Here is a 19,314-nt window from a genome sequence, read left to right as displayed (position 1 = left end):
TTTTTGTGTGAACGTGAACATTATGCTGGACACTTATTTTTTATTTAAAATAACTAGAATTATTAATTTAATATGATAATTTAATCAGACATACATAGCACGTTGATCATACTGATTACATACAGTACAAATCAAAGCAAAATTTCCATTTTCTGTTTCAATTTTGTTGAGTAAAAATACATTTTAATCTTCAACTGAATTCCCAGTGTACTTATATTTTAACTTTTATTATATTTTAATGAAGAGACAGTTGAAATGTGATGTCATTTACAGTTAGTTTTGTATATGGTTCAGTGTACTCTGTATTTAACCCCTGTCACTATACAGTATGTACTTTTATATGCCCCACTGCATTCTGCATTATTCAGTGTCATTAAGCTAATATATCTACATTGAACTTTCTTAGTAAGAACCTGACTTACAGAGGACAAAGTACATTATTTATGTCTCCCTCCATTTAGACAAGTCTCTTAAATATTTCAGCAGTGTTTTCCCCAGAGCAGGACTCTGCAGATCGATCAGTATCAAAAGACACCGTTTGCCCCCAAACACTGTTTGACATCCAGCTATTTCTGTTCAGGAGCACTGGGTAGGTCATTACTTGTTGTCTTTTTCTCATTCACTTTTCTGCTGGTTTCTTATTCTCTGTCTCTTAACAGAATGTAAATCATTAGTTCACCTGTGCAGCTCAGAGCAGCTTGTTGTTGAGATGTAGGACAACTTCGCCTTTGGAGCAGGTGTGTGTGTGACTCATGTAAATAAGAGGATTCTTCTTTAATCCCAGAATCAGGTTTTAATGAGATCTTTACTACAGCTATGCAGCCACTAACTATATAACAACAGCAGCTGTTAACATAAATGATATGGTTGCTATTGTACTATGGTGCCACAAAAGTGCAGTATTATTTTAATTATTAATTGTAGAGTCTGCAAGGATGTATAGAATGTTTAACTTTTCTTTCTTCCTCTACATCTTTTTTTGCATGCAAATTATAGATATGTTTGCTACGTTTATTTAGTGTATTTAAATTTCAATTTAAAATAAGTGTTTTCTATTTGAATATATTTTAAAATGTAATGTATTCCTGTAATGGCAAAGTACAAATTTCAGCAGCCATTACTCCAGTCTTCAGTGTCACATGATCCTTCAGAAATCATTCTAATATGCCGATTTGGCGCTTAATTATTATTATTTTTTTTTTTTGAATTACCAATGTTAAAAAAGTTATGCTGCTTAATGTTTTTGTGGAAACTTAGATAAATAGGAAGTTCAAAACAACAACATTTATTTGGAATATAATTTTTTTTGTAATATTATAAATGTCTTTACTGTCACTTTAAATCAGTTTAATTCATTCTTGCTAAATAAAAGTATTAATTTCTTTCCAAAAAAATAAAAAATCCTAATGACCTTAAAAATCTTAATGACCCTAAACTTTGAGTGGTAGTATATATGTAAATGTTTTATCATGTAAAAAAAAAAAAAGTATTAGCATAGGTATATATAATGCCGGTACTAATGTATATATGTCACAAATATATATTTGTAATATAAATGTGACAATATATAATAAAAATATTGCCTGTTACGTAGCTTGGTTGTAGTTTTTTTAATAACATATTTTTGTTCATAGTAAACTACATTTACATGTTGATCAGACAGTTTCTTCCAGCCTTCTTAGGAGAAACTTCTAGAATATGCTTCAAAGTGGACCATACTTTAAGTCAAAAGTCAGGCTCTGCAACACGAGACACCATGTGAGTGTGAATATGTGTCAATGTAAAGAGCACTGAAAGAACTTGACGTGCCTGATGGAAATGACATCTCAGGCAGGCTGGATGGTAATGTGTTCCTGTCTTTCTATCAGTAATTACATTTATTGTTCTCACAGTTCCTCCATGACCAGCTCTGCACTGAGCTGTGCTGTTGGGAACCATCTCCAAATTACTCCTCAGTGTAGATACATTGGCTTAACTAGCGCAAGGGATCCCACCAGTGACTTACAGTATGTGTGCATTTTCTCTCTTTCTTTCTTACATAAAGCTCTTAATGAGCTTGAGATGAAATGTGCATCCAATTTAACCCACAGCTCTCCCTTCTTCTGAGTAACTCCCCTGTTGACTGTGATGAAGATGCTGTAGCAAATGATGACAGAGAGAGAAGCTTCTCGTAATACTATGAATATAAGTGGTGAAGAGATATGAATGATGCAGATCAATTCTGACAACGTCAGCTAAATGAGTCACCTTTAAACTTCACAGAGGCATACAGTTTTGTTCTGCTGGACAGCTGACAACTGACTGCCCTCTTTGCATAAGCCTCATGGAAAAACACCCTCAAAAATGGTGTGAGTGAAGTGAAAAAGTGAGATAAAAAGTTGAAAGATAGGTGTTTGAAGAAGAAGTGTTTGAATCTGGCTTGCAACATATCCCCAATCCTTTCTCTCTTGTTTTTTTACTCCCCTTTAAACCTTTATTTTGTTGGCTGCATTTAACATTGTTTTTTTCCTGCTGTCATGTGACCCAGAACAGACCTGTGACCCATTTTTGGGTCATGACCCACCAGTTGAGAACCACTGGGCTGGAGAGAGAACTGACCCCACTGGGTCCCACCCTCAAACGCAGCAATACATTCCAGTCTAGACCCAGAAACCACCTGCCAATGCAGACAATCTAAATTTTGTGGTGAAAAAAAAAAAAAAAGAGTGGTGTGATGTAAAAGTAGTGGAATGAGGATGTATTTGCCTGTGGGGAAAAAAAGACTGAAAGTAGGCTGGCAACAGATGTGTAGGGCAGTAAAAGTGTAATTGAAATGCCAGCAGCAATGGTCTTATCTACCCGTTCCAGCAGCTACCTCGCGTCTGAACATCAGTTAAATGTCATTTTAGCCCTGGCTGATTCAGGCCGACCACAATCCCCCATCTTCTGTGACTGCAGCTGCTGATGGGAGGGGAACAGGGGGATGGATGGATGGGGGGGGAGAAAGCAGGCACTGAAAAAAGGAGAGAATGGTTGTAATTGGATTTTGTTTGCACGCTGTTGACTTCTATACCTGGGCTTAATTGGGAATTTGATATGGTTTATCACAAGGAGTCATTTACAGTTTGGACATATCATTATTAACATTGTCTGTACTATTTATACACTTCATATTTCATAAACGTCATTCTCTCATGATATTAGAAAATGGGTTTGAAGACAAATCCACCTGCCCTCAAATTGCCCCAGTCATGCTGCAGCGACCCCAGGTCTAGACTCATGACAGGTGGGTGGGTCATAATTATGCTTTAATTTCTATTCTATTCTTTAATTCATATGCTTTAATTTAGTTACATTTTAATTTAGTTACATACAGCTACATTTCATACTCAGTGGTTGCATTAGAATGTGCATTTTTGCTCTTCCTTTTTTTTCTCAAAATCTTTATCAGAAAGTGAAAATAATCACTCAATATATATATATATATATATATATATATATATATATATATATATATATATATATATATATATATATATATATAAACTTTACCACATTACATTATGCCTTTGTTATGTACTGGTTATATATGCATGGTGCCATTATATCTCAAATAAATATTATTTCTTAATTTGTAGGTTTGTGTATTAAAAATCTGCTTTTATGATGTATCTGCCTCTGTATTTATGATCCTGCAATTACTTTTCACACAAATTTGCTTCTAAATATTTTTTTAATGTAACGAATGGATGATTAATTTAAATGTTTGTACTAAAATAGTTTATACTGTAAATTCATACAAATGAATAAAAGTTGGGTCAATGAGGGTTTTGTTATATATTAATTAGAAAAACTATTTTATTTTATTTTTATTTTTTGGAAACTCACTTACTCTTACCAAAGCTGCAATAATTTGATGAATAACATAGTAAAAACATTAATATTATTAAATAAAATAAAAATTTTAAGTAAGTGTTTTTAATTTTTATATATATGTATATATGTTTTATGTAATTTATTTCTGTGATGGAAAAGCTGAATTTTCAGCAGCCATTACTCCAGTCTTCAGTGTCACATGAATAATAATTGTTTTTTTCCCCCCAGATTATTTTCATTTATTTTTATCAATAAGTGAAAATAACATGAAATCACTCAATTCATTCATTCAAAAATAAAAAAATAAAAAATCTTGGCCGCATTACATTATGCCTTTGTTGTGTACTGGTTATACTTGCATGGTGCCATTATATCTAAAATAAATATTATTACTTAATTTGTAGGTTCGTTCATTTAAAATCTGCTTTTGTAGGTTTGGCCTCCCATTCCTTACCATTGTCTATGCCCTAAAGAAGTTAGAAACTCTTCCTTTCATGGTGCAAGGGGCTAAGGGTAATATTAGCCCAAATACCCACTGATAATGTTATCTATTCACCTTTGGAACCCTAATTTTTTGACACTCTATGCTTTGGGACAGGCTTGCCTCTATATCAATGTACAGTATGGATTATATACAAATAGGAAAATAGCCAAGGTTTTCTCAAGGTCCCGATACAGTGCGATATGAGATGTGTCTTTTCACCTCACCTCAACATAACCTGACCTTCACTTCCTGCAGTGTTGTGTTTCTTTTGCAAATCCAGCAGACAGTGTTTTGTTACTCCTTCAGTTACATATGTTGAGGAAATGAAGAGAAACTCTCACATCTCTCTACAGTTTTGTCTCCATTGTCTTGCTTATGTTGTAAGTTCACACAATCTTCACATTACGTAGTCAGCGAGATCCTGCAAGATTCTTTTAACACGTTTGGTGTCTCGTACAGCACTTCCTATTTGCACTGCTAATTTTGAAACTTACTGTGAGGTTCTGTGAAGAGCAGCCCGATTGAGAATTTCAGATCTTTGCTGAAAGTAGAGCTGTTAGTTTTGAAGTTTTTGTTTTGTTTGTATATTCTGTATGGTATTGATTACATAGCACTACAAATTTTTCCATCTGCCTGACACACAACAAATGATCAGAAACTGCATTATACTCAGTACCATCAAGTTGAAGTTTGAAGTTTTATTCATCAAATTCATAACACAGTGTACTATAGTGTTTGCAGACAATTTAATGAGCTATACTGACTGAGCTGACTGCAGCTGCTGCGTTTAATACTAAATTGTAACTACCTTTTATTTTATTTAGAGTGGCCTTTTATTGTGGCCAGCCTAAGGCACACCTGTGCAATAATCATGCTGTCTAATCAGCATCTTGATATGCCACACCTGTGAGGTGGATGGATTATCTCGGCAAAGGAGAAGTGCTCACTAACACAGATTTAGACAGATTTGTGAACAATATTTGAGAGAAATAGGCCTATTGTGTCCATAGAAAAGGTCTTAGGTCTTTGAGTTCATCTCATGAAAAATGAAAAATGAAAATATCTATCTTATCTATCTGTCTGTCTGTCTGTTAATTTATTTATTTAAACATTTATTGTATGTCTGTTTTTTAATAAATATATCATACAACTTTTTTACAGTTGTTTGCAAATTCACATTTTTATGATGTTTTTTTTTCTTTGCTGCTAGTGCTCATTTTCATACAATAAAATGACCTTGGTTCCATTTATTTATTTATTTAAACAAAAGCCCTCCATAAGTATTGGAACAGTAGACAGAATTGCTCTGTTTGCTGTGGAGTCAAGAAATCTGTAAATATGTTTAAAAGATGAATATGAGACAAAACTACAAATTGTCACATTTTATTATTGGGTGATTCAACACATACGTGTTTTACCAACTAAGAAGGTCAGCACTTTTAGAGTTTCATCCCCCTATCTGATGTGAGCATAAGTATTGGGACAGTTGCCTTACAGGTCTTTCTGAGTGATCAGCTGTGTCCTGTTGCATTAATTGTTAAGTTATTAAAAACAGGGAATGTGTCGTATCAGTTATATCCATTGCTTCTGCATTCTGAGTCTTGCATTTGATGACGACGCACACAAACCAGGATGAAGATGAGGGAGCTGACTTCGAAAGAAAGCAAGTAATTTGGATGCTAAAAGAAAAGAGGAAGTCAATTAGAGCTATAGCAAAAACAAAGGGCATGGATAAATTAAGAGTTTGGAAGCCATTGGCGACATCAGCAAACAACAACGACCTGATCGACTGAGAAAACCAACAGCAGTTGATGACAGGCAAATCATAAAAGCTGTGAAAATGAACTCTAAGATACGTTTCTGTAAAACCTCCAGAAAGCTGGGGTGATGCTCTGACAATCTACTGTCCGCAGGAGACTTTCACACAGAAGTACAGAGGCTACACAGCAAGATGCAAACCTCTGATCAGCAAGTTTGCAAAAAAGCACAAATGTGAGCCTGTAGAGATTTGGAACAGAGTTTTATGGACAGATGAGACAAAGATTAACCTTTATCTAAGTGATGGGAAAACAAAAGTGTGGAGAAAAAGGCAACTGCAAATGATCCTAAGCATACAGCCTCATCTGTAAATCATGGTGGAGGTGATGTCATGGCATGGGCATGTATGGCTGTTTCTGGAACAGACCCTCTCAATTTTAATGATGACTTAAATGTATGAGAACAGTAGCAGAATGACTGCAGGAGTGTACAGAAACATCTTGGCTACCAATCTTCAAGAAAATGCTACCAGACTCATCAGAAAGCGCTTCATATTGCATCAGGGCAATGACCCAAAACACCTGCCACTTCAGTCAAGGAGTTTATCGGGGCAAAGAAAAGGAAAGTCTTAGATTGCCCAAATCAATCTCCAGATTTAAATCTGATTGAACATGAATTTCACCAGCTGAAGAGGAGACTAAAGGCAGAAACTCCCCAAAACAAGCAAAAGTTGGCTGCATTAAAGGCTGGGAAAAGCATTTCAAAGGATAAGACCAAGAGTCTGGTGATGTCTATGGGTCACAGACTCGCTGCTGTGATTGCACGTAAGAGATCTGCAACTAAATAATTGCAGGGCTCTACGCTTATTTTTCTTTTTAGGAGCACTTGCTCCTAACTTAAAAAATGTAGGAGCACAGTCAAAAATTTAGGAGCACCTTCTAATCAATAATCCAAAATTTGATTAAAAATTTGCCTTCCCATTACGAGGTGATATTTGACTCCTTAACGTGATTTACAGTGGAATTTTGTTTTTACTTTGTAATGGCATTTTTTACTTTATTAAAACTGTGTCATCTTTTATGTCAAATTTGAAAAAAAGTATATTTTATAAGCTTTTTAAAAATTCTGATTAAAACCGGTGTATTTTCAGACATTTAATGAGAATCAGGTGGCATGAGTGCAATTAAATCCATAAATACATGTTGAGATTAATGTTTTTAAAAAATTTGAATATAGAAATATTAAATGATTTAAAGAACTGAAAAGATACTTTAAAAATGAAACTAAAACCGCCAGCAGGTGGCGGCAAGTCACTGATTTTATCACTGAATCATTCATTCAATTGATTCATTCGAACAGCTGATTCATTCAGGAATGAAGCAAGTGACAGTATTTATGAATGGGTAATCATGAATCACTGACTCACCTGATTTGTTTAAAAACGCAGTTCATTCATAAACGAAACACCGCTGTGTTTGAATGGAGATGCGCAGCGGCTGAGCTGTGACTTTGTTTCAAACTATTTTCGACAACGAAATAGAGCAAAATCAGACAATAGTGTTATAGTCAGACAATGTAAGTCACTTAATATTAACTTCTTGTCTATTTAACTGTTGTATTAAATCAATATCACATTTGCAAACTCCCTTAAAAATCATTAAAAGCTGTCACTCATCTTAGCTCATCGCGATCTCACATTTATAATCAACGAAGCTCTCTGCACTGCACAATGAATCTTTTATTTACACTGTCTACACTTTGCTTATGAAAGGATTCGTGAGATATGTCTGTGATACATTACTCAACGCTGCAAAAACACGTAGAAACCTTTGAAGCTCCCCTCAGCCATCACAATCACAAATATGATGATAGTTTTGATGTAGTTTTCAGTCGCAAATGCGACTGAAATGGTCACAGTGTAGAGCCCTGAATAGCTTTTAATCTTTTACATCTGCCTTAATTTCAACAGTCCCAATACATTTGCTCACATCAGATAGTGGGATGAACTCTAAAAGTGCTGTCCTTTTTATTTGGTAAAACATGTATGTGTTGAAACAGTTAATAATTAAATGTGACATTCTGTAGTTTTGTCTCATATTCATCTTTTAATCATATTTGAAAATGTCTTTACTCCACAGCAAGCAGGGCAATTTTGTCTTTACTGTTCTAATACAAAATAAGTTTTTTTCAGTTTGTTCTTTTTTGTTGTTATTGTTGTTGTTTTCTTCACTGGTAGTGTTCGTTTTCATATATAATAAAATAACCTTGGTTCCATCTGACTACAAATGTCTGTTTGTTGTTGTTTCAGAGGGTGATTTTCAACATTGTGAACTTCAGCAAGACCAAGAGCCTGTACAGAGATGGGATGTCCCCCGTGGTGAAGTCGACCAGCCGGCCTAAATGGTATTCATACCCTCTGCAAATATCACATCTCCACCTACACGCTGCTCGCCACTGCGCTTTCCACGCTTTAATTCCAAATAACAAATCCACGACTTATCTTCTATGTGTAGCTTGTGCCTCTTCCCATTTATGTAACACAGGCCCGAGTATGGGTTCCACACAAGCCCTGCAGACACGGCCAATAAGACTTGACTGTGTACACTGTCATCATATCTGTCTGTCTTATCTCTCTGCTGCAAACAACAGGATTTTTCGTTACCACCTCTTCGGGTTTTCACACTGCCGGTGTTCCTTAAAGGAAGCATTCAACGCTTTCTCACTTTCTTTTCCTTCTCCAAGTTGACAATGGTGTGTTTGATGTTCCAGATGAGAGGTTGTGTTGCCGAGGATGTTTTTTTGTCTCCATGGTGATGCCGTCTGGGTAGAAAAAAAGGGACAGTGATAGTGCTGTTGATAGAGGAATTATGAGAAATGCCAGAGAAGGAAGTGAGCTTCGGGCTGGACAAACTCCTTATACGTGACTGTTTACGGCACGTCACACTGGTGCCATTTTCCCTAAACATGGCTTTATTCAATTAAATTCAATTAAATTCAGTTAATGTAATGTTTTAATGAATGATTAATATAAATGTTTATACTGAATTAGTTTAAAATTCATAAAAATGAATAAAAGTTGGGGCAATGATCCTTTTTATATATATTAATTAGTGAAAACATTTTCATATTCATACCAAGGCTGATGAATGATACAGTAAAAACATTAATATTGTAAAATATCATTACAATTTAAAATGTTTTTTTATATATATATATTTTAATGTAATTTATTTCTGTGATGACAAAGCTGAATTTTCAGCAGCCATTACTCTAGTCTTCAGTGTTACGTGATCTTTCAGAAATTTTTTATGCTGATTTGGTGCTATAGAAACATTTATTTTTATTATCAGTGTTGAAAACTGCTTAATATGTTTGTGGAAACTGTGGCACATTTTTTTGAGGATTCTTTGATAAATAGAAAGTTCATAAGAACAGAATTCATTTAAAATAGAAATCTTTTGTATCACTATAAATGCATTTACTGTCTCTTTTGATCAATTTAATGCATCTTTGTGGAATATAAGTTTTATTAAAAAAATAAATTCTGACCCCAGACTTTTGACCGGTAGTGCATTTACAAACATATCTTATATACTGTACAAATTGTAACTATATACATACATGTTTATTGCGGTTTATTTATTTATTTTTTGATATTTTACAGACTTTAAGACATTTTTCACTAGTAGATTAAGATAAATTATTTTCCCAGCTTTCAGATTCTGGACATCATGTCAGCCAACAACATGGAGGATTTGTTTTGTGATCGGTTTTGCACAGATTCTCACACAGTGGGGAAAAGAGCTATAAGAGCTTTAATAGTTGGCTATGCCCTGGGGCTGTTTTCACAGACTTGTTCCAGCAACAAGTTTCAGTCCTGTAGTGTGCGAATGACTTGTGTGACAGTGTACCTTGAGCACTTCCCGACAACTTTTGGAAAAGTTAAGTTTGGCAAATTCCATGTACCCGCACATGCACCGATACACACACACATCCACGCCTCCTATCAGTATCAATCAGAGTGGTGCATTACCATTCAAACACTCATCTGCCAGGTTGAATTTGCATGGGCCATGCAGTCTGGACAGGTGAGGCCTGTCAGAGGTAATAGCAGGGAACTGATGGATGCCGAAGTGTGCGTGCATCCATACGGGTGCGTGCGAGAGAGCCACTACGCCACGTTATCCTGACGCGCCGAACAGAGGTCATGTGACGGAGAGTACCCGCTCAACGGAAGCCTTGACATCTGTCACGAGTCGATCAAGGGCATTCAGACAAATGGCAGGCATCTGCCAAGGGAGCCTGTCTTCCTCTGCCAAGCCCTGGTCACGGCCTAATGGGACAAGACAATTAGATGGAGATGCTGCCGGAAAACAATGGACTGCAAAACATTTCACAGTCAAGTTGACGTCTCCTACGTGCCCGTGTTTAACATTTCCCTCAGGAGTGTGCCGGGGTTATTTACGAGTTTGTGGCGTGCTGTAGCTCACTCTTATTGCAAACCATTTTTTAGAAATGAATAGGGCTACGTCTGTAGTGATAGAATGTAAAAGGACCTCCAAAGCTCTGGCAATGCAGGTGGATGCAGAGGGCAAGATCAAATACAAATACATTCTATCACTGCAACGTCTGCACAATTATGATAAAATAATAATTAATATGTGTGTTAGACTTGCTGTTTCGATGGAGGACTGTGATCTATCTAATCTGTCTATCTGTCTATCTATCTCTCTCTCTCAATCTCTCTCTCTCTATCTATATTTGAAAAAAAAAAAATATATATATATAGGCTTAGGCAAATGACATAAATAACATAATAAAAATAAGAATAAGAATAAAAATATGAATAAAAATAGTTTGCCCACAAATTATAATTGCCTTAATTTTAACTTTTTTTTAGATTGTCATACTTTTGAACATGCAACAAAATTATATTTTTATGGTAGATTTTCATATTTTAAGACTGGGTCAGATGAAAAGTTATATGATCAAAATCATTTTTAAAAATAGCAAAGATAAAGGCCTGGTAAAAGTTGTATAGTTCATATTAGCAAAAGAAAACGGTTTAATCTGTTAGTTTTGTTCATTTTTCACTTAGTAAGTTCATTTAGTAACAAAACTTCCCCTGGGACATAAATTATCATTAATAATTATGCCCTGAACAACATGGAAACAGGAGTAGACCTAAATTAATGCTATAATCAACATTTGACATGTCTGGTTTTCGTAGTCTCAATCATTTATTTGATTAAGTAAATAATATTATAACGTAATATTATAATTTTGCAGCCATAAGTTGCAGCTCAATTACGACTTAAAATAAACTTTTTTTTTAGATATTGCATTGAAAAATGAACAAGACTGGCACATATCCTGGGCTGAACTCGAACCCAGGATGCCACAAGCACAAAACTTCTCAATATACCCTCTGTGTATTAGCTCCAACCATCAGTCTTATTTCTACTCTTTGTGACAGTTCTTTAACAGTAACACAAACTCAGCCTTCCATTATCAAAAAATGAACTTTTTTGCTAACTGGAATTGGAGCAATTTTTGCTAACTGTCTAACATTTTCATAGCAGAGAGGAGGCAGATTGACATTAGACGACATTTATTTCCACCGTTATCAAAGTCATTGTCTGAATCATTATTATTATTTTTTATACCAATCTGGAGCTCAAAGGACCGCCGTTTGTGTCAGGCTGCAGCATGCGGTGTGAAAATAAGCCTGTAGCATTTAGAGACTCTGAATACCCAGGCAAAAGAGACGGAGAACCTCTGTGTACAAATGCCACAGTGATAGCCATCAGATGGCGAGATCAGGGTGAGCTGATCATACCGTGCACTGGTCGCCGCCGCTGCGGTGCAGACTCGGGCATTAGGACTTCAATAAGATGAGGAAAGACCACGTAATTCTCACACAAACGCAAAACGATCCTCTCCATTTCGCATCCAATTATAGAGGTGTGAAAACAACATGCTGTGACACAAAGGGAGGCCTTACACACACATGCTCCTTTCTCACGACACACACAATCACACACGTGATAATGGCTATATGTGCGGAGTGGCTATATGTGGTATTTAATAGATTGTGTGTGAAACCGAAGTAAAGGGGAAGGTTTATGTGATCATGTAGCACTCTGTTGTAAATTAAGTTTTATGCTAGTTTATGACTAGCAACAGCAAGTAGCAAATGTTATTGTTTCAGTCCTAAAGTTTTTTAGTGTGTTGTGCCTAACACTCATACTTTATTTACTTTCTCAGCCATAAATTGCTTGCAACGTAACTAAAGTTTATTCTTTAGTTTCTTCAGTGCTTTCATATATTCACTTCCAGAAAAGAAAATGATGGCAGTACCCTTTCAAAGGGTTCTAATATGTACACTTTAGGTACTAATATGTACTTTTAAAGTATTCATATGTACCTTTAGTGTAGATACCTTTTAGCTTTTGTTCCATAAAAGTGTAGTAGAAGCTTAAACTAAAGACTGTAGGCCATTTAAAAAAGCAAAGGGGTTGATCCCTTTCAATATGTCCCACCCAAATATATGGTTTCAACCAAATATGTGAGTATTCTTCTGTGATTCATAGTTGCTGAGGGGCAATTTCAGAAGACATTTGAAATTTGCAGACAAATAGTGTCATCTCAATGTTTTGAGCTTTAAAATCCCCAAGCAGCCATCTTTCATTTCTCTTGAGCATTTGGTTTGTATTGTTGTTGCCCATGAATTTCTCTTTCACATTCTCCTTTTCGCTCATTTTCCATCATGACAGCAAAGTGGAACTGCTCAAAAACTGCTAATCTCTCTTTGACAAGTAGATATGAAATAAAGCAAAGAGCAGCTTTAACTGTCTGATCCAGCCCTGTATGCAGCATTGGATAAAGTCAAGAAAAAAGATTGAGCGTGGGAGAGAGAGAGTGAGGAAAGGAGAGAGAGACAGTTTAAGAAAAAAAGAAGAGAACAGATTGCCTTTGCTGCCTTTATCTGCAGAAAAGTCACTTTTAACCTGAAAGTTGAAACCTTTATCTCTATCTGCAGAGACCGTTCTTCCTCAAGGCTGGCTGATGCTGGAGCCCTGTGTGTGTGCGTGTGTGTGTGTGTGTGTGTGTGTGTGTGTGTGTGTGTGCGTGTGCGCCGCCTGGGGCTCATCTGTTCTTGGCCTCCATGATAGACAGACGGGCATCAGATTGGAACTTGGATGCATGCATGTTTGTTTCTGGATATATGCGTGTTTATGTGCCTACAGTCCAGCAACAGGTGCAGTAATTATCGGGGTGAGGGAAGTTCCAGAAGCAGGTTACAACAGCTGACAAGCAACATCTTACAGCAGAAGATCTGACAGCACTGGAGCTACACCACACAAGATGGCACGCAATCATTTCAGACAGTCCGTCTTTGTTCTTCATCTTAACCTCATGTCTGCTGCAGCGGCGTGAAGATCATGAGTCTCATTAATATGAAGTAGCCTAGTCTTGTGTAGCTAGACATTTAATCTGGCATATTCAGGGCCACACTCTAGCAATCAATAAGCAACCATTGTTTTTTTATTTCGTACTACTCTGTTCACATACTGTTTTTCCAATAATTCCCACACTCATAGTAAAATTGAAGTATCATTATCAATTTTCCTGGTCTTCCAAAGTTGTAGAAATGGGCAACATCTCCAAGATGCTTCAAGAAGCCTACCTGCAAAGCTACAGTACTGTTAAAAATTTTAGGCACTTGTGTAAAAATGCTGTAAAATGAGGATGCTGTCAAAAATAATGTCATAAATAGATTACCTAATTTAAATCAACATTTGGTGTGACCATCCTTCGCGTTTAAAGCAGCTTTTGCTCTTGGTGCACTTGCGCGTAGTTTTTCAGGTAGCTTTCAGGTATCTCTTGAAGCATCTTGGAGAGGTTGCCACAGTTCTTCTGGATTTAGTCTACCAATCTGGAGCTCAAAGGACCGCCGTTTGTGTCAGGCTGCAGCATGCGGTGTGAAAATAAGCCTGTAGCATTTAGAGACTCTGAATACCCAGGCAAAAGAGACGGAGAACCTCTGTGTACAAATGCCACAGTGATAGCCATCAGATGGCGAGATCAGGGTGAGCTGATCATACCGTGCACTGGTCGCCGCCGCTGCGGTGCAGACTCGGGCATTAGGACTTCAATAAGATGAGGAAAGACCACGTAATTCTCACACAAACGCAAAACGATCCTCTCCATTTCGCATCCAATTATAGAGGTGTGAAAACAACATGCTGTGACACAAAGGGAGGCCTTACACACACATGCTCCTTTCTCACGACACACACAATCACACACGTGATAATGGCTATATGTGCGGAGTGGCTATATGTGGTATTTAATAGATTGTGTGTGAAACCGAAGTAAAGGGGAAGGTTTATGTGATCATGTAGCACTCTGTTGTAAATTAAGTTTTATGCTAGTTTATGACTAGCAACAGCAAGTAGCAAATGTTATTGTTTCAGTCCTAAAGTTTTTTAGTGTGTTGTGCCTAACACTCATACTTTATTTACTTTCTCAGCCATAAATTGCTTGCAACGTAACTAAAGTTTATTCTTTAGTTTCTTCAGTGCTTTCATATATTCACTTCCAGAAAAGAAAATGATGGCAGTACCCTTTCAAAGGGTTCTAATATGTACACTTTAGGTACTAATATGTACTTTTAAAGTATTCATATGTACCTTTAGTGTAGATACCTTTTAGCTTTTGTTCCATAAAAGTGTAGTAGAAGCTTAAACTAAAGACTGTAGGCCATTTAAAAAAGCAAAGGGGTTGATCCCTTTCAATATGTCCCACCCAAATATATGGTTTCAACCAAATATGTGAGTATTCTTCTGTGATTCATAGTTGCTGAGGGGCAATTTCAGAAGACATTTGAAATTTGCAGACAAATAGTGTCATCTCAATGTTTTGAGCTTTAAAATCCCCAAGCAGCCATCTTTCATTTCTCTTGAGCATTTGGTTTGTATTGTTGTTGCCCATGAATTTCTCTTTCACATTCTCCTTTTCGCTCATTTTCCATCATGACAGCAAAGTGGAACTGCTCAAAAACTGCTAATCTCTCTTTGACAAGTAGATATGAAATAAAGCAAAGAGCAGCTTTAACTGTCTGATCCAGCCCTGTATGCAGCATTGGATAAAGTCAAGAAAAAAGATTGAGCGTGGGAGAGAGAGAGTGAGGAAAGGAGAGAGAGACAGTTTAAGAAAAAAAGAAGAGAACAGATTGCCTTTGCTGCCTTTATCTGCAGAAAAGTCACTTTTAACCTGAAAGTTGAAACCTTTATCTCTATCTGCAGAGACCGTTCTTCCTCAAGGCTGGCTGATGCTGGAGCCCTGTGTGTGTGCGTGTGTGTGTGTGTGTGTGTGTGTGTGTGTGTGTGTGTGTGCGTGTGCGCCGCCTGGGGCTCATCTGTTCTTGGCCTCCATGATAGACAGACGGGCATCAGATTGGAACTTGGATGCATGCATGTTTGTTTCTGGATATATGCGTGTTTATGTGCCTACAGTCCAGCAACAGGTGCAGTAATTATCGGGGTGAGGGAAGTTCCAGAAGCAGGTTACAACAGCTGACAAGCAACATCTAAGTGATTCTGCTGCTTGTTTCTTTTAAAAGAAGACTGTCAGCCAGACCAATGTATTTCTTCTTAAGGGAGTATTGTTAGTAAAGGGAAACTATAGAGCAGATACTGATGTTTATATAACCCTATTAGGATTGTCTCAATACCATAATTTCAGTGGTTGTTAGAACATTTTCAGAGAATTTTTCCAGACAGTTTTCTCAATAGCAATTTTGATGCAAGAATATTTTTTGTAAAGTTCAATATTATATAGCAAACATAACATAACAGTGACTTTTTGAATTATTTATCAAGTACTGATTAAGTACTAATTAAATAAGTTAAGTCAGATAATTATTCAAGTAAACCATCTGTAATAAAAAAATATTGACAAAGAAACAAATTACAAGCAAAAGAACAAATTAAATCAGCAAAGATACAAATCAAGTAGTTTTGCTTGCAAGTAAACAGAAATTGGGGGAAAAATCAGTGTAGAAGTATCAACAGCCCTACATCATTTTGTTGGTCTTAAATGCAGTTAACCTGTTGTTCTTAACATCTGAATTCATTTTAGAACTGCTCAGTGATGTGAAAGACGTTTTAAAGCCCTAACATCGCATACATTTAGCTCAATGGGTGGCTTAGCACGGTCACATATATTATACTACACTATATCAGCATCTTTCTGTTGACAGCCATTCAAAAGTAGTTGTGTATTCTTATGATATACATTTTCTTCTATGCCACATATATTCTTTGCAATTGTGAATGCTTTCTCAGTTATTATAGAATTATTTGAGTTTAGCACTCACTTTACACTAAAGTGAGTTTAGCTCCAAATAATATGCAGGTTGTGTCATCTCTGCTGAAGTGCCTCTGTGTATCTTCCCTCTCTCTTATTTTCTCATCTCTTTTTATGGAAAGCTCCCCCCCCTTCATTCACACTCCAAGGTGACAACCTTCTCAACTCCGAAAAGGGGAGCCGGTGCCCCCCTCCCTTTCCCACCCCCCACTGTGTGGGCTTATTTGTTAGCCTGATAGAGCGGAGAATTAGCAAGCAGCTTCTTTCTGCCGGCAAAAACGGCAAGCGCAGCGAGTGGAGTGTCACTGAGCTTCTGGCGTTCTGGGTTCTGTGAATATGGAGAGCTCTGTGGCACTCTCAGCAGATGCTGCTGGGAACTCCCAGCATGCAGTGGAGGCAGAGAAGAGCGGGTGCCATCCTTACCGAAAAACAAGAAACTTTTGCAGTGATCAGTCCTGTGCTGGATGGCGTTTCAAAGAACGGTGAAGGATTGCAGCTGTGATTGCAACAGAGCTTTTCATCTCCTGGCACAAAGCTACAGAGCTGTCACTTGTGAATTAATGTGGATTCTGCTTACATTTTTATTTGAATATGGGCATTCTTTTAAAGATTTTCTAATGCATTCTAAAATAAAATTTGGTTTATTCATTCTAGCTCATTTCTCCTTGCCTGGAGGACAACTTCACAAAAATAAAGGCACAGTTTACCCCACTCTCCTCTAGTGTACAGTGTAAAAAGACTAGCTTTCACCTTGTCTTAATGTATCACTGTAAAAAGCCATTCTTATTACCATAATAAGTAGCTCACCGCTGTCCTTACGTTTATGTATTTAAAGAGATACTTCTAATGGTGTCTCTCTTCTCTTACCAGCAGAAAATAACTCTTCTATCACTCCTCAAAGAGAAAAACTATTATTGAGAAAAATACTTTCAAAAATAGCACAGGGGTTAGTGGGAAATAACCTTGGCCAAGGGTATGTTTTTATGAAAAAAGCGTGGAATGAAAACACGCGCACACACACACACACACACACACACCGTATGGAAGTTTTCCACCAACAGGACTGCTCCGCCATGAGTCCGCCTGACTATTTTGCTTTTGTACTAAATCCTTCCAGTGAACATCTGATGTAACAAAATAGTGAAATTGTATTTGTATTTGTATGTCTCCGGATCCACCAGAGAGGCTGCTAGCGGTAATTGCCCTGTCAATCACTGGGCTCCTGCTGTTGAGTCTGATTGGTTAAGCTGTGGGTATAGGGGAAGCTCACCTTAGAGGAGAGGAAACTCTTTCCTCGTCTCTCCGTCTTTCTCCATCTCTTTCACCCTCTTTCTCTGTAGACCCCATGGGCCTCTGGTCGCTCAGGGAGTCTTCGCTGCTTACGGATTTATTTATAATAAATAATAAAATCTATATTTATTATTTATAAATAAATTATTATACTGGGGGTATAATTATAATAATTATATATATATATATATATGAACAAAAAATTGCACAACAAAACACACACACACACACACACACATATATATATTTCTGCTTACATTTTTATTTGAATATGGCCATTCTTTTAAAGATCTTCTAATGCATTCTAAAATAAAATTTGGTTTATTCATTCTAGCTCATTTCTCCTTGCCTGGAGGACAACTTCACAAAAATAAAAGCACAGTTTACCCCACTCTCCTCTAGTGTGCAGTGTAAAAAGACTAGCTTTCACCTTGTCTTAATGTATCACTGTAAAAAGCCATTCTTATTACCATAATAAGTAGCTCACCGCTGTCCTTACGTTTATGTATTTAAAGAGATACTTCTAATGGTGTCTCTCTTCTCTTACCAGCAGAAAAGACCTCTTCTATCACTCCTCAAAGAGAAAAACTATTATTGAGAAAAATACTTTCAAAAATAGCACAGGGGTTAGTGGGAAATAACCTTGGCCAAGGGTATGTTTTTATGAAAAAAGCGTGGAATGAAAACACGCGCACACACACACCGTATGGAAGTTTTCCACCAACAGGACTGCTCCGCCATGAGTCCGCCTGGCAATTTTGCTTTTGTACTAAATCCTTCCTGTGAACGTCTGATGTAACAAAATAGTGAAATTGTATTTGTATTTGTATGTCTCCGGATCCACCAGAGAGGCTGCTAGCGGTAATTGCCCTGTCAATCACTGGGCTCCTGCTGTTGAGTCTGATTGGTTAAGCTGTGGGTATAGGGGAAGCTCACCTTAGAGGAGAGGAAACTCTTTCCTCGTCTCTCCGTCTTTCTCCATCTCTTTCACCCTCTTTCTCTGTAGACCCCATGGGCCTCTGGTCGCTCAGGGAGTCTTATTTATTTTGTTATTTTAAGTATATGTAACAGTTTCTGTGTAAGATTATAAAAAGTAAGTAATTATGGTAACACTTTATTTCAATGACCTATTCTCGCTATTAACTAGTTGCTGATTAGCATGCATATTACTAGCGTATTAACTGTTTTTTAATATTTATAAACCAAATGACCTTATTTTAGATCCCTTAATCTTACCCCATACTTAATCTTAAAGGAACACGCCACTATTTTTGAAAATAGGCTCATTTTCCAACTCTCCTAGAGTTAAACAGTTGAGTTTTAACGCTTTCGAATCCATTCAGCCAATCTCCGGGTCTGGCGGTAGCACTTTTAGCTGCAGCTTAGCATAGATCATTGAATCTGATTAAACCATTTGCATCTCGCTCAAAAATCACCAAAGAGTTTTGATATTTTTCCTATTACCTAGCTGGGGGACTATTTTCAGGCGCTGTGTAATATCATTGCGCCTGCTGCACCCATGGTACGGCAGCAAAGTTCCTTGATTATTACAC

At 36.9% G+C, this 19,314-nt stretch overlaps 1 protein-coding gene across 1 annotated transcript in view; it reads left to right on the top strand.

Moving 5' to 3' along the window:
* The window catches only part of LOC107599048 (cytosolic carboxypeptidase 6-like), a 162,309-nt gene that overhangs the window by 37,446 nt on the left and 105,549 nt on the right, over positions 1-19,314 (top strand). The window contains exon 2 of the mRNA XM_016290532.1: positions 8,406-8,500. Coding sequence (XP_016146018.1) covers positions 8,406-8,500 — 95 coding nt within the window. The remainder of the gene's footprint in view (positions 1-8,405; positions 8,501-19,314) is intronic.

The sequence above is a fragment of the Sinocyclocheilus grahami genome, unplaced genomic scaffold (genome assembly GCF_001515645.1).
Source record: "Sinocyclocheilus grahami isolate Dianchi unplaced genomic scaffold, SAMN03320097.WGS_v1.1 scaffold259.1, whole genome shotgun sequence".
In the NCBI taxonomy this organism is placed as follows: domain Eukaryota; kingdom Metazoa; phylum Chordata; class Actinopteri; order Cypriniformes; family Cyprinidae; genus Sinocyclocheilus; species Sinocyclocheilus grahami.
This window is presented reverse-complemented; position numbering and strand designations above follow the sequence as displayed.